The following is a 15094-nucleotide window of genomic DNA, read 5'->3' as shown; positions in this document are numbered from 1 at the left end:
GCTTTTTTTTTTTTTGGCTGCTTGGGGCTGCCAAAACCCTGGAGCCGGCCCTGCTCTGCAGCGTGGGCATGCAGTACACTTGCTGGGAATATCTGGGTATCTCTCTAGTAATCGTTTCCCTGCCATTGTACGGTCCTTGGGCATGGGGGTACCTCGGTCCCACCTATTCTCTGCTTGTGGCACATAATAGTGGGCTGTAATATTTTGGTCTAATTTTGGTTGTTGGGTTTAATGTGCAGGTGCTCGGCAGGCTTAGTGGCATGTGATATACATGTCAGACTAGATGATCTGATGGGCCCTTCTGGCCCTAAACCATGATGATGACTCTCTGACGAGCCAGGCTGGGGAACAGCTGGTACGCACCACAGCCAGTACCAGCGTCCCTGAAACCATCACTTGGCTCACGACTCCCACGGAGGTGAGCTAGGTGTGCCTGAGAGCGTGGCCAGGGGAAGCGCTGGCTGGCAGGGCAGCCTTCCCTCCTGGGGCACATTTCATGCCCGCTGGGAGCCCCTTCCTCTGCTTGCCATGGGCTCCTGCACTGTCCTCTGCTAAGTGGGCTGTAGCCCACAAAAGCTTATGCTCTAATAAATTTTTTAGTCTCTAAGGTGCCACAAGTTCTCCTGTTCTTTTTGCGGATACAGACTAACACGGTTGCTACTCTGAAACCTGCTGCAGGCTTGTGAACCGTGCTCCTCAAAGGGGCAACCTGTGGCCTGAGCTGCTGCATGCGTGCTGCTGCAGGAGCCGCCGCTTCAGGGCCGGGCAACAGGCTGCCACTTCCCCCCCAGCCAACAGTAAGCAGACTTTTAGTGTCCGGTCATTAAATGTGACACGACGCTGCAGTGGAAAATGGTCACCAGGCAACCCCACCCCAATAGCCAGGTGTTGGCAGCAGTCCCCCACCTTTCAAAGAATCTGGGCGGAGCTTATTGTATGGGCGGAGCTTGGAAGAAACCCCTCCCCAACGGCTGCCCGGACGGAAGGGAAGCGCGGAAGGGTCGGCGGGTGGATCGCGGCGGGGCGGACGGGAGGACAGCGCGAAAGGGCCAGCGGGCGGACCGCGGACGGAAGGGCAGCGCGGAAGACCCGGCGGGTGGATCGCAACGGAGTGGACGGGAGGGAGGTGCAGAGGACCGATCGCGGCAGGGCGGCGCGGAAGGCCCGGCGGGCGGATCGCGGCGCGCGGACGGGAGGGCGGCGCGGAAGGCCCGGCGGGCGGATCGCGGCGCTGGCTCTAAGATGGCTGTTGTGAGCGGGGCGCAGTTGCTGTGAGGAGCCGCCCGCCTGTGCCATGGAGTGCCCGCACCTTGGCTCCAGCGTCTGCATCGCGCCCGCCTCGGCCCGGTTCCCGCAGGGCTCGCCCTCCTCCTGGTGCTGCAGCGGTGAGTGTCCCCGGCGCGGCTCGCACGGCAGGCCCCGGGCCCCGCGGCCTAGGCGGCGCCCGCCGACCCAATCCGGCCTCGGGAGGGAGCCCGGGAGCCGCCTCCCCAACGCGGGCCGGACTGAATCCGGGGAGGGGGCGCCGGGGACCCCATTGTCCCCGCTGCCGCCTGGACCGGGGCGGGCTCCGTGGGTGAGGGGCTGGGGCGGGAGCGCGGACCCCTGGAGAGCCGGTGCCCGGCTCAAGCTCCCCTCCCCCAGCGGGGCAGCTCCTCGCGGGGCGTTAAGCTGCTCCCCCGCCATCGCTTGCCCCCGCCACGCGCACCCCTCAGGCCTTGCTCGGGGGTCCCGGCTGCACAGGTCCCTCCCTGCAGAGCTTTGTGCGGGCTCTGGGCCGGGCAGGGTCTAGCAGGCTGAGCTCATGTGCCGGGCGGGGAGAGTGTCCCCCCCCCCCCCCCCCGGCTCATGGCTGCTTCTCCTGCCAAGGAATTCCAGGTTTTCTGTTCTTAGCCCCCTTTGTTTGCGCGAGGAGCAGCACGCTCGTCTCTATCCCGGGGAAGCCGAGCCCAGGGTACGTGGAGAAAGGGGCCTGTGAATCTCGCAGGATCAGTGTAAAAGTAGCTGCTTAGCCTGAGCAGCATTGTCTTTATTTTTAAAACATTTTTATTTGTCCAGGGTTTTGCACGATGGGGTTTGGATGGGAGTACTGGGGGGCTGGGAAAAAGACATCACTGTGTTATATAGATTGAAGGAGCCAGTAGATTGAGTGGTGGGTAATAGTGGAGTGTGATCCTGTGTATAAATCTACACAATATAAATGAACGTTTACACATTCTAGACGGATGGTGCAGGAGGAATGTGTAGGAGTCAACACCAGGCTCTGCACATTGACTTAATAACACAAATATGTATCCATGACATTTGTATTATTTCTTCAGTACCATCTGTGTCCGGATATTGTTTGTTCAAAGCTTTCCCCTTGAAGGTTGCTCTGCTCAAGCTGCTCTAAATTCAACTAGTTAATGACACCATAATTATTGCTAGTTTTTGAAACAGAAGACCTCTGATGGTAGCTGTCATTTTAGCTTACATTCTTCTCTGTATTCATAGTAAATGTGCTAGGGTTTCTTTTTTACAATGTGTAGCAATAGGCGGGTTTGTAACAATAAGATGCCCCCCTTACTGTGTCTATGGGCAATGGTGGGAGGAAGCGTCATTTGAGATATTAGTCCATGGAACAATGAAATGTTAATTAAGTTTTCAGTTGTTTCCTTTAATGTGGGAATGCTGTTAATTTTTTGTCCTATTGCATGGATACTTTAGTGTGGGCCAATTCTGCAGCTTGCTTGAGTTCTTCTATGATTGGCATTTCCTGGAGCCAAGGTAGGGTAGTTCTGCTGCTTTCTTTGGTAAAACCAGTCATTTTACTCTTTAGAGCTTTTGCTTTTATACGAGAGTTTGTTTTTCAGTGGAATGATGCAGAGTAATAGTTAGAGAGGGAGAGTGCATAAAGGAAAACTTGTTCATTTCTGTATATTTCTTTACCTGGAAATCCAGCCCTTATGGTTGGATCTCTCACTTCATGGTGCTGACATATGGCACTAAGGTTTACCCTGCAAAGAACACCAGAAAGATAACATTACCAAAGCTGAAAATATTCTAAGCTGTTAATGCAACTGTTTAACTAAAAAGAGAGCCAGTCTTCTAGAAAACATGAAAACGTTAATGTTGTGGAAAGTCTCATTTCATACAGAAAGATGAAGTTTGATTGATAGACATGCTGTTTTCTGAGGAAAGAAGTTCAGCGATTAGAACGAATTTTCCTTTGTCAGGCAAGTGCATGTCCACCAAGCTAGCACTTATGGGAACTGTGCTGGATGCTGAACTGATTTATTACAGTTGGAAGGAAGTGGGAGGGAGTTAAACTCTTTGAGAAACTGACTAGATTTATAATGGTGCTATATCCAGGAGCGCACTCCCACTAGTTTCATGTTTTTTAATAAAACCTAGAAACAATAACAAAATCCCATATAAATTATTTGGACAGGTAAATCAGAAGTACAGTATTAATTCCTAAATGGATAAAGAAACATTTATAGTTAGTACACTAAATTTAAAACATTCAGTAAAAACATAAGCTAGTTATCCATTACAGGAGAGACAAATTGCTCATAACTCTCCTTAATTGAATTCTTCAGTCCCTTCACAGGATTGCTAGATGAAACTACTCTAGTCCATATTTAGTAGTCTGAGTGTCATTTCCCATGTGGGCTGCCTATCTTGATAGGCTATTATTTGTTAGTGTTACATGATCTCTGCAGTGGTGCACAGGATACTCTTTCTTATCTGCCATCATTTCAGTGACAGTTGCACTTTGAATGATGCCCACAGAGTCAACTTGTGGTGGGTGGTAATGGATCCCAATTTTCCCTAAGAACTCTGATCTCTTTTATATGAAGATTTGCCTATGGCAGAATTTCTGTGCCATGTACCATTGTTCTCAGCTGTTTTAGGTAGGACTGTGATAGATGTTTTTGTTCCTTCAAAAATGAGAGAATAAAACTTCAATTACTCCTCATTGTCACCTCTGTTTTTGTTCTTTGTTGCCTAAGAAGTGAACCCCATTAGCAGGAATCTTATTCTTTGCTTGTTCTGCTAAATGGTAATATACCATTCAAAAAGAAAATGGCTTCTGTATAATTTCATAAGTTGTCAAGACTTACTGGGACTGGATAAGGCTGGATAAATGGGGGATTTCTTTATTTGTCTTTTGTTGTCCTAAATTGGAGAAAAATATTTAGCCAGGTAATTGTCTTCTCTCCTTTTATCCTGAAATTCCACAGTTGCTCCGACCTCTAACATGGCCCAAAAGTATCTCCAAAGAATGTGTGATCTGTCCCATTCTGAGTTAGCTGACCTTCCTCTGAAAAGGAGAATGAAGATACTGATATATAGGGAATACTTTGGCTGCCATATGACCCAACCACAACAAAACATTCTGGAATACTTTGGAGAGTGGGTCCTTACTATAAGAAGTGACTTAGAGTTTGGACTGTTTCAGGTACCCTGGATTCAAAGACCCTCTAAATGTTAGATTGATCGATGCACACGGATTGAATACTTTTTTTATCCCCCAAAAGAATCTTGATAGCAATGACACTTCATTGTATAATGCGGAGGCATCTCAAAACATTTTAATGAGAAGTGCAATAATATAACAATGCTATTTGCACTACACAGCTGACGTTTGAAAAATAACATTATCAGAGATAGGGTGGTTGGGGGGAAGGCGTGCACCAGACTGAAGAGGTGTATTGGCCTTTGAAGTTAACAGTCCCTTTGCTAACAGCTCCCTTTCAAGCTAGCAGTCAAGATTCCTTTGGTGGTCTCTTGATTGATGATGGCGAACTGTGAGAATAATAAAAGGCAGTATTTGTGAGCACACCCAGCCAAATCTGAAGTCTTCTGCTCCAAATCAAAGAATAAGGGCCCGTGTCCATTTCTAGACAACACCTAGAACTTTAATCAGCACAAATAACATGGCAGTATAGTTCAGAAACTGGAGAGTGCAAATTCCACCCTTTAAAACATAGCAAGCCCCATTCCCCCAGATTATTATTTGAAGCCTGGTAGTGTGTTCTGTAGAAGATGAAATACAAAAGGCAGCACGTTCCTTGCTTTGTGGAGTTTGCAATCTAAATAAATTGACAACACACAATGCATTGTGAGAACTTCCCTGTGGGTGTCTATCTTAAAGATTTTTTTTTTAATTGCTTAGAGCAATGGGTCAGTGGGTCTTGTGAAAGAACATGAAAGGAAGAGATGAGATAAATCACTAGGAAAGGCAGAAATTGTGCATAAACATGCTGAAAATCCCTTCTAATCAGTACTGTCACATGAAATATTGTTTGCAGATTTCTGCTACTTCCAATTAGAGCTAAATGTTTCCATGCATTCTATTTTCTGTAATTTCTGATGGTTTAGGATGTTGGCAATAATCCCAGGCAAAACCAGTTAAATTTATGACATGCCACACTCTCAGGACTCTTGTGCAAACCATGTAATTAAAAAAAAGATTCTCAACAGCTCAGCTATGGTATTTTCCTATCACCTTTTCACATACTCATTCGTGTGACTGCAGCCAACCATATCTCACCTATCACAGCACACTTCCAAGCAGACCTGTGCAAGCTTGAAGGGTCTTGCCAACTTTTTTGGCATGGAGAAGACGAATTGATGCTTTGTGCAGTGTAAAATTGCAAAATGTTCCTCTAGAAAAAGTCATGACAGCTAGGATTGTCTCTGCTTAAATATTCAGTACTTGTAAGAGGAAATTGTTGCACTTCAAGTATGCTTAAAACCTCCAATACTTCAGATCACTATCAGCTGAATACCTGTTTTTTAAAATAACACACATGGTTGTTTTTATGAAATATTGAAGGATTCCTTTTGCTGTAGAACTGTATATCCTGGAGAAGTTCAATATATTTGCTTGGAACTTATCTTTGCATGGTAGCTTGTGATGCAGTAAAAGCTGTAACTAGCATTTGCTCAGAGCCTCATATTATGCTATTCCCAGATGTCTGTTGGATTTTAAAAAAGTAGAAGAGAGAGCGAGCTTGGGTAAATAATTTTGGCCTACTGAAATATGATTAGAGTGGAAATCCAAATGCTGAAATATGAGACTCTTTTTCTACCCAATTAAAATAACTTTACAAAATGGCATTGCTAATCTGCTGTCTTCCAAATTGTCATTAATTATTTCATTTATATATGAGAGCCCAAATGCTATCAATGCAAGTGGGAGAATTTTCAGGGCTAGGAGTTTATTGGGTCTGACTGACTGCTGGTTATGTTTTTCCTTACATAAACCAGTTACACTGTTCTCTATTCATTTGGATAGGTAGCAGCATCCTGCCACACTGTGTTTTTTGGCATTGCAATCTTGGACTGTAGTAAGCAGTGCCAAGACAAATATGCTCTAAAAGTACATGTCCACAGATTTGAAGCTTCTCAGCTCAGCTCCTCCTTTTTTCTTCTCCATCCTCATCAGTACTAGTCTCTGCCATAGTTCATAAGGAGAGAGCAAAGTTCCTAATTTCCTTTAATTGTTCCTATAATAGGAAAAAAACCACTGAATCATATATAGAGAAAGAACCCATTCCATATTAAGACCCTGATTCTTCAGTCAGGTTGAGATGGCCCCAGGCCTTTAAGCCCCCATAGAGTCTCATTGAATTCAGTGACATTGTGAGGATATGAGTCTGGGTGCATGGGGATTTGTTTGTGGGATTAGGGTTGCAACCAAGTCCCAATTTTCTGTTTTTTCTTCTATAACTTTGCCTTAGAAAATTGGTTTGGCCTAAAAATTACTAGCCTTACTCTGAAATTAAAGGAGAGAACTTCTTTACAAAAACATTTTTAGACTTGTTTGAGTTAAAGGTCACTTAAATCAAATTTCAAAGCACAGTAGTGGTTTTTTTTTTTTTTTTAATCTAGTGTTTCTTTGGTTCCTTCAGCTCAAGAATAGCTTGATGATAACCTTTCAAACTTTGTATATTGTAGAAGGATATAAGTATATCTCCTTAAAAGCTCATGTACCAGCTGTAACTGAAGAAAATAGGTTCTAATTAAGCAAAGCTCATTAATGTTTTGTGCTCTTTAGTTTTGGACCCAATCTTGCTTCCATTAAACCAAATGGAAATTTTTAGATGTTTAATGGATGGACAGTCCCTACATATCTGTTAGCAGGTTGCCCTCTATTGGCTAGTTCAGCCTAGAAAGAAAGTAAGGGATTTTTAGAGGTATTGGTTAGCAGAGATCTTCCTTCTGCGCTAGTAGTAGAGACTTGTGTTTTTAGAGCTGAAGGATCAGAGTTCCAGTCTCAGCACAGCAGGCATGTTCTTTATGGAGGGGGGATAATTCTTTTATATTTAATGTGGCAACCCCATGCTCCCAATATAACGTTAATTTTGATTCCTTTTCCAATTTCAAAAAGAAAACTTAATGTTTGCAAATATTTAGAACTATGTCTTGTTGGATTACATTGAGTAAATACTATTTGAAATTAATATATTTTGAAATGACTTCTCTATGAAGTTTGTTTGTACTACCACAGTCTGCCCAAAAAAATTATATTGCACCACAAAATATGAAACAGATTTTTAACATGGGCCAGTGCATGAGACAGTCTTCAGGGATTAGATGTTAAAGGTGCTGCTTTTATTTGGACATTAGATGTATTTCTGTGTCAGGGAAGTTTTCTGGAAAGAGAACATGGCAGTGAAGAATACTTGTATATATCTGAATTCACCCGGGCAACTTCTGAAAAGTAAAAAAAAAAATCCAGGATCTAGTTAAAAATCTTTCTGCTGGATGTTTCCAAACGCCCCTTTGGGGTAGGAAGAAATGTGGACAGGAAGGTTTAGCAGAGGCATATAAATCGAGGCAGTATAAACAAGTCATTGTATGAAATTTTAGTTTTACTGACTTCACTAGTGCTTGTTATATAGGTTTTTGTAAAACTAGACAAATATCTAGATGAGTTGATGTACCCCCTGGAAAAGTTCTGCATACCCCCAAGGGTATGTGTACCCCTGGTTGAGAACCATTGATATAGATGTATAGATGACATGCAAAGCTTGTGGCTGACGCCATCCTCACCTGAGGTGGCAGATACAGAGCTCACCACTATAGCACAGTGAATCATGCAGACTGGAATCAATTTAATTACAGTTGTCTAATTATAATTAGGCTAATAAAGCTCGCCCACCTTCCCTGCACCCTTCAAGATGGTGGAAACGCACTAGGTAATTGCAAAGTATTATTAGTCTGTTTTTTAGATGGGGTAGTTAAGGTTTAGCTAGGTTCAGTAACTCAGTTGAAAGGCGTTGTGGTCTAGTGGTTTAGGCAGGAGCTGCGAAACTGTACAGTGTGAGTCCAAGGCTTGGGTCTTACACTCGGTTCAAGCAGTTTTAACCTTCTTTACCAGTATTTGGAATGAAGGTAGGTTAGGCCTTGGGAGCCAGGGTTAACTTGGCCGATACAAATCATTTAATTTTAGTAATCTGATGCCATTTCACTTCCCATTTATTTATCTTCATTCATCTGTGCAAAAAAATATTTAGAAAAACAAAACAAATAAATGACTTCCCCCTCCCCCCTAAAGCAAATACTGAGTGGTTTCCAAAACCAACTCCCTCAATTCTGGAAACCAGCTAAGAGTTTTGTGTTTTGTTTATGTTCTGAGATTACTAGTGGAAACTATTTTCATTTAGATCAGAGTAGAGGCTTTTGTGTTGTGAATGGAATATGCACTACTTTATACTTGATATTGATAATTTGCTTACTATGGGGGCAGCGTAAGTCTTGGTGTCCTTTTGTAATTTCCTTGCTTGTAAGTGGGGATTTTATTTTGTTTTTTGTTTTATACATGATATGATAGGTGAGTACGCTTATCACTCAGCAGTCTTAAATAGTTTGTAAAACCAATTCTCTTCTAAAACTTTTCTCTTTTGAGCCCATCTATTAAATCTGGATTTCTACAAATATGGCTGTGAAATTTCTCTTAAAATTTTTTGTTAACCATTTGGCTCTAGTTAAAATACTGATAGGTTACCTATCTAAATAAGGCAGTTTCACAAAAGGTGGCTAATCTTTCTAGAATATTGCAAATTGATACTGATTTACGTTTCCTGTAAAATATCTCAGTACTCTCTGAGGCCCTGCACCTACACTAGATCTGCACAGACAGACCCTTGTGCCTGGACTGAGCCACATTTACACCGTTGGAATTTTGTGTAGGTGCAAGTGTTTGCTCGGGCAGATCAGATTGCAGGAACTGGGACTTAGATGGCTAATGATAACTCTGGATACTTAGGCTTTGTCTACACTAGCACTTTTGTCATTAAAATTTTGGCAGGGGTGTGAAAAAGCACCACCCTGATGGACATAAGTTGCACCGATAAAAGTGCCGGTGTGGACAGCTGCTGACATAGTTACCGCTGCTTGTTGGGGGTGGGCATAGAGCGGCTGCACAGGAGACCTTTCAGTGGTGTAGCTGCAGTGGTATAGCTGTGCCGCTGTAAGGTTCGTAGTGTAGACATAGCCTTACTTTTCTGCTTTCAGCTGGTAAGTAACATTTTAGTCTGGTGGACTCTTGAAACTCTCTTCCTGTATCTTGTTCATTCAGAATGTTTTGATGGCTTCCTTTGTGTCAGACCGGCAGAATAGAGGGGGATGGTCTGAAATAAATAGGCTGTTAGAATCCCCCCCCCCCAATACATTGTGACCTCAGACTGCTAGGGGATTCAGAGGATTCCTCTCCTTAAGAGATGGGTCGGATCTTGAGAATTGCAATACAATCTCTTCTGGTTTTCCTTGGCTTCTCTCTGAAATTGGCTGTCTGATTTGTGTGTCTTGTTTTTATTGTTTTTATATTGGTGTAAAATCTCTTTTAGGTGTGTGCTACTGTATTCTGTATTGTATAATACTTGTCTCCCTGACAAGGCTTGATTTTTTGGTAAACGTATGTACTCTTTACTTTCAAGAATTGTTACATTTACATTTAAGTAAATGTTTGCACTAGTAATAATTAAACAGCAACAAAACCCTCAGATACTGATCATTCAAAATGTGATAGAAGCTGAGATTAAATAACAGATTTAGAAGTAAAATCATATATGATATAGTTTGCTAGATTAAAGTAATGGTGGGGAAAATGCACTAGTTATTTTCTGGTGGAATGTATAGCACTATATATTTAAGTTAAGGATAGAAATGTTTTGTGGGGTGCAAAGAGTAACCTAGTATGGAAATTTTCTGATTTAAAATATCCTGCCAAGTCTTACTATACTGTTTAGAAATCTAATGAATTGCCTAAAAATATGGCATTTCTGCAAACTGAAAACTAATCTTGTCGCTATTATTAAAGAAGCATCCTTGTGTAATGTTAGTGACCTTTTTTTCTCCACAGCCCCTGACAAAAAAGCCAGAATTGACTGACTGCCATAGTTTTAGCAGTGTCTAATTTTTGTTTGGCCTGGTTCTCTATTCTTTGTTTAACCACTTCCTCAGGAACTAGTATCTCTGTTTAGCCCGAGTTAGAAGTTATAGCGTAATTACAGTTTTTTTCCCCCCTACCTGAGTGTCTGCTCGTCCAGTATCTGTTTAAAGAATACAAACAAATATGGACCTTGCTGTATCTTTCTATTACCAGGTTTTTCAATTGCTTACGTAATCACAAAATATCAGGGCTGCAGCCAGCACAGTTGAATGCAATTTACGAAGTGGATTGTAACAGGAGAAATTAATCTTTTGTTCTCTGATGAGCATGTTTCAATGCTAGCATGTTTCTAGTACTTTAATTACCTTATTTTATTTATTCTTGGGGAATGAGTGTTTACTTCCCATCATGTTACTTTTGAATTCTTATTCAGCAGTTATTTGGCAGGTCTATGCTCAGTTTGATGTTTTCAAAATCAGTTGACTTAGGCCAGTCAGGAAAGTTCTTGCATTACACTAAGCATTGCTTTTACTTACAGTGACAAGTAGCAAATATCAGGACATACTGCAAATGTACAATTGTGTATTAGTGTCTGCATGAGTATAGTGAAAGCAGGAAAACAAAATGTGGCCCCAGCTCTTTTTCTGACTTCATCATTGCTTTGCTTTGCTTTTGATGCTTAAGGCAGATGGCAGAAAAAATGAGACTGACTTTTTCGCAGGTTTATGGTGAGGGTGGGAGTGTTACTGTAATTCTGAAAACCTCATTCACAATCTGTAATTTTAAGTGAAGTCTCAACCAGCCAGAGACTTGATATAAATAACAATTTATTCTTATGCATCTCTTTGTCACGTGAGAGCATGTGCCATTAAAAGAACAGTTAACTCATTTTTGTACAGGGTGTTAAACTCTGAGAAACTAGATTCCTTGGAAAAATATTCCTTTGACAGTTGAGACATTAATTTGCCTTCCTTCCTTCTCTTCTCCTTTCCCTGGTAAATGGGTGTTAACAAAACATTTTAAACAGTCTAATTAAAAATCACTTCCTATCAGTCAGATTTCCCCTTGGCCCCAGATCCTGCAGGGAGCTTAGGGGAGGCTTGATTCGTGCCCATGCAGATCCCCGTTGGGGCACTGGTAAGACGACATCATAGTTTAGGTTCACATGGAAGGTTCTGCAAAGGTGCAGGGATCCATCTGCAGTGATGCTTACTGCAGGACTGACACTGTAAATAGTATCTGTGATATCCTCTTACTAGTTCATTGGTTGTCCAAAGGGTCTTACAGGAACAATATGTAGATGAGACTTGAATTTCTGATAAGCGTAATAAGCAGGGAAATTAAAAGGAAAATACCAAACCAAAACCCCAACCTCTTCTGGCTTTCTTGAGGCATCAGAAATGAGCAATCCCCCCCCCCCCCCCTTTTTTTTTTTCCTTTTCTTTTTCTTTCGCAGATGATTTAGTTCAGAGGTTCTCAAACTGTGGTTTGTGGCCCACCATTGGTCTGCAAGCTCCATTCAGGTGGTCAGCGGATAGTTCCCTCTATGGTGCATGCCTTGGCGGCTGCACACAAAAAAATGAAGGGCCACCCACCTAATTAGTGGAGTCATGCCTGCACAGCTCCACTAATTAGGTGCCTGGACCCTGGAGAAGATGCACGTGTAAGGTGAGGTGGTGGCCTTGGGGGGGGGGGCAGAGATAGGGGGTAGGTGGGAGGGGGCAGTAGGGTGAGAAGTGGGAGTGGGGGGAATTTGAGATATGCAGGGCTGTGGCGGCCAGAGAAAGAGGCGACTTTCCCCAGCTCCAGGGTTGCAGCTGTCGGGGAGAGATGGCCCTTGTTCCCAGCCTCAGCTCTGTGGCTGCTGGTGGCAGGGGAGAGACCCCCACTCCTTCCCAGCCCCAGCTTGGGGGCTGCTGCGGCGGGGGAGAGAGGGCACATCCATCTCATTAGAAAGGTAAGACTACTGATATTAAAATATAAGTTGTGTGCTTTTATTTGTAGAACAAAAAACATTTTTTTTTAATATAGCGCTTTTATCCAAAGTGCTTTACAATAGTTAGCTAATGGTACAAACAACATTTGGAAAGATCATTAAGTGATACGCCAAGACCCTCAGCAATTTTCAAGTGGTCCGTGGAAAAAAGAAAGTTTGAGAACCACTGATTTAGTTTATACCAGGGATGACCAAGTAACCATTATTAAATTGCAAATTTTCCCAGTACACTTCCTCTTTGAGTTTTACATAAATATTGATGCTGAATTACTTTTGCAGATTAGAAACTCTTCACAAACAACATGCAGTCATACTTACTCTGCTTTAGGCCTGCTTTGTGCAGCTGGGTCTGGGCTGGCAGAAACCTATGAACATCCCCATAGTATTTATAACTCAAATATTGCGACATCAAGCTATTGCATGAGACCTAGAAAATGACTTTTACCCTTACATTTTTAAAGCAGCACATAATGTTTAACTTGCCAACTCCTAGTCAAGTTGTTTAGGGTGGGGTTTGTGGCTAAATTCCTACCCAGCACTTTGAAAATTTCCTCATAACACTTTTCCCCTTTCTCTTACTCATGCAAAACAGCTTTCATTACAATTGCTCAACCAGAGTTGATAGCGTCCAATTTGTTAAATTCAAAACAGATACTCATTTTAAGATGTGTATATAGTCAAAAATAAGTCATTTGGGTGGGTATCTTGGCTTTTTAAATCCTGGAAGCCTTCACTAAATTTAGAAGATTAATTCTGTAAAATTGTAGCATTCTGCTTGGAGGTGTTTTTGGGACACTTCTGTCCCTCTGACTTTAGCATGAGTGTAAATATTAGTACTCATTGCTTCCCTGTATGGTTGTAGCTACTCCAGTTGCCTGAGGTAGTCTCCCTTTTTGTAGGTGCACACTCTTTTCAAGAGTGCCAGTCAAGGGAAACTACGGCAACATATGAATTAATAAAATACTTATTGGCATCAATAAAATCCAGAACAAGTAGTAATATTTATATATAAATCCCTCAGGGTGCTGGAAATAGATTGGAAAATAATCATGAACCCAATTAAGTATAGAAACAAATGAAGGTTAAAAGGAAAGAGATTGGAAGAAAAGATAATCAGTATGGAGTCAGCAGCTGTTCTAAAATCCATTTGGGGAGGGGAGAGCTGTAAGGCACTGAAGTAGGAAGGAAGGAAATGAGATGGGTTTCAGAGGGTAGTGAATGCCACACTGTTTAGCCCATCCAGGGCCGGCTCCAGGTTTTTTGCCGCCCCAAGCCAAAAAAAAAAAAAAAAAAAAAAGCTGGAGTGCTGCTGCCAAAGCAAAAGAAAGGGCTGGAGTGCTGCCCCAAAGGGCCAGAATGCCGCCCCTTTAAAAGTGCCGCCCCAAGCACATGCTTGAGACGCTGGTGCCTAGAGCCGGACCTGAGCCCACCATAGCAAAAGTGCAATCAGCTCTGACTTCAGTAGCAGAAATGGGATCTTTTCAACAGCATGTGTGAGCAGAATGTCTGTTAGTACAAGGTTCAAGAAGCAGGACTTCAGGGTTTGCCAGAGCCAACTCCATTAAGGGCTTTAATAACCAGTAATTCAAATGATCTATCTGTCACTGTACAGTCAGGCAAAGTAAAGAAGGTAAGAGGCTAGCAGACCTGGACTCTAATCAGAGCTCTGCCAGCTACTTGTAGTGTGACCTTGGCCAAGTCACTTGACCTCTGTTTCTGAGAAATGTGGCTAGTACTTTATACCATGCTCTGAGCTCCTCAGATGGAAGGCCCTGCGTAAGTGCAGAGTTCTATTTGATGGAAAATTTCCATCAAAATGAAACTGATTAAAGACTTCATGTATAAATTTTACATTTTTAGTGAAGAGTTTTGTTTTCCCACCACTATTAATCATTTTCCAGCCTTTGTTTTGCAGCTCTTTCTTCTCCCTCTTTATCTCCGCAAGTCTTTGTAGAACTGATAGTAGAGGAGAATCTTGGCCTGGTTTCATAGGCTTGATTAGTCTATCCTGTGACCTCATGCATCACGCAATACAGCTGCTATTTCACGTTTTTCCCTGTGAGTCGCTATTCCTTTTCCCCTCAAGGGCTGCTGCTGGAGTCTGCCCAACTCGTCTTATGTGCCAGACAGACAAGCTTCTGAGATGAAGTAGGGACAGTTTTCTTAACAAAACAGAGCAGTGGGTCGCTATTAGACAGAATGGGGTAAAAAATAGGGGAAGTGAAAGCAATTCTAATTGTGCTTCCAAATATTTTTAACATTATTCTCTACATGCAACTTTCCCTGGAAGCTCAGTACTGTAGTCCTGTTGTCTCCCCCTCTCCCCCCCAAGGTCTTGTCTACACCAGGTATATCGGTATAATTATACTGTTAAAGTTACACTGATCTTTCTCCCCCCCCATATGGATGCTCTTTTACCAGGGCGGTGGCTTCTTTTTTTTTTGGATTTAGCTTGTACTGACATAAGCAAGACTGAAAACAAGCCACTGTTTTTCCAAATAAAAAGTATTTTTACACAAACTGTACAAAATGTGTCCATATGGGGAGTCACATTAGTGTAACTACTGCTGTATAATTATACCTGTGTAGTAGTGCTGGTAAATTTACCTGTGTAGATTTAATAAGCTATTTTATAAAGAATGAAAGAACAGTTATTGGAAACTGCTCAACGATCTTAATCTTGGTCCCTATTCAACCAGCTTCTAGACTTC

At 42.5% G+C, this 15094-nt stretch overlaps 1 protein-coding gene across 1 annotated transcript in view; it reads left to right on the top strand.

Annotated features, from left to right (window-relative positions):
- The first annotated feature begins 1186 nt into the window (after positions 1-1186).
- The window catches only part of USP3 (ubiquitin specific peptidase 3), a 68654-nt gene continuing 54746 nt past the window's right edge, over positions 1187-15094 (top strand). The window contains exon 1 of the mRNA XM_034782765.1: positions 1187-1385. Within this exon, the coding sequence (XP_034638656.1) occupies positions 1295-1385 (91 nt within the window). The 5' untranslated portion in view covers positions 1187-1294. The remainder of the gene's footprint in view (positions 1386-15094) is intronic.

This window comes from Trachemys scripta, chromosome 10 (assembly GCF_013100865.1).
Source record: "Trachemys scripta elegans isolate TJP31775 chromosome 10, CAS_Tse_1.0, whole genome shotgun sequence".
Classification (NCBI taxonomy): domain Eukaryota; kingdom Metazoa; phylum Chordata; order Testudines; family Emydidae; genus Trachemys; species Trachemys scripta.
The sequence above is the reverse complement of the archived record's forward strand: the minus strand, read 5'-3'. Positions and strand labels throughout refer to the sequence as shown.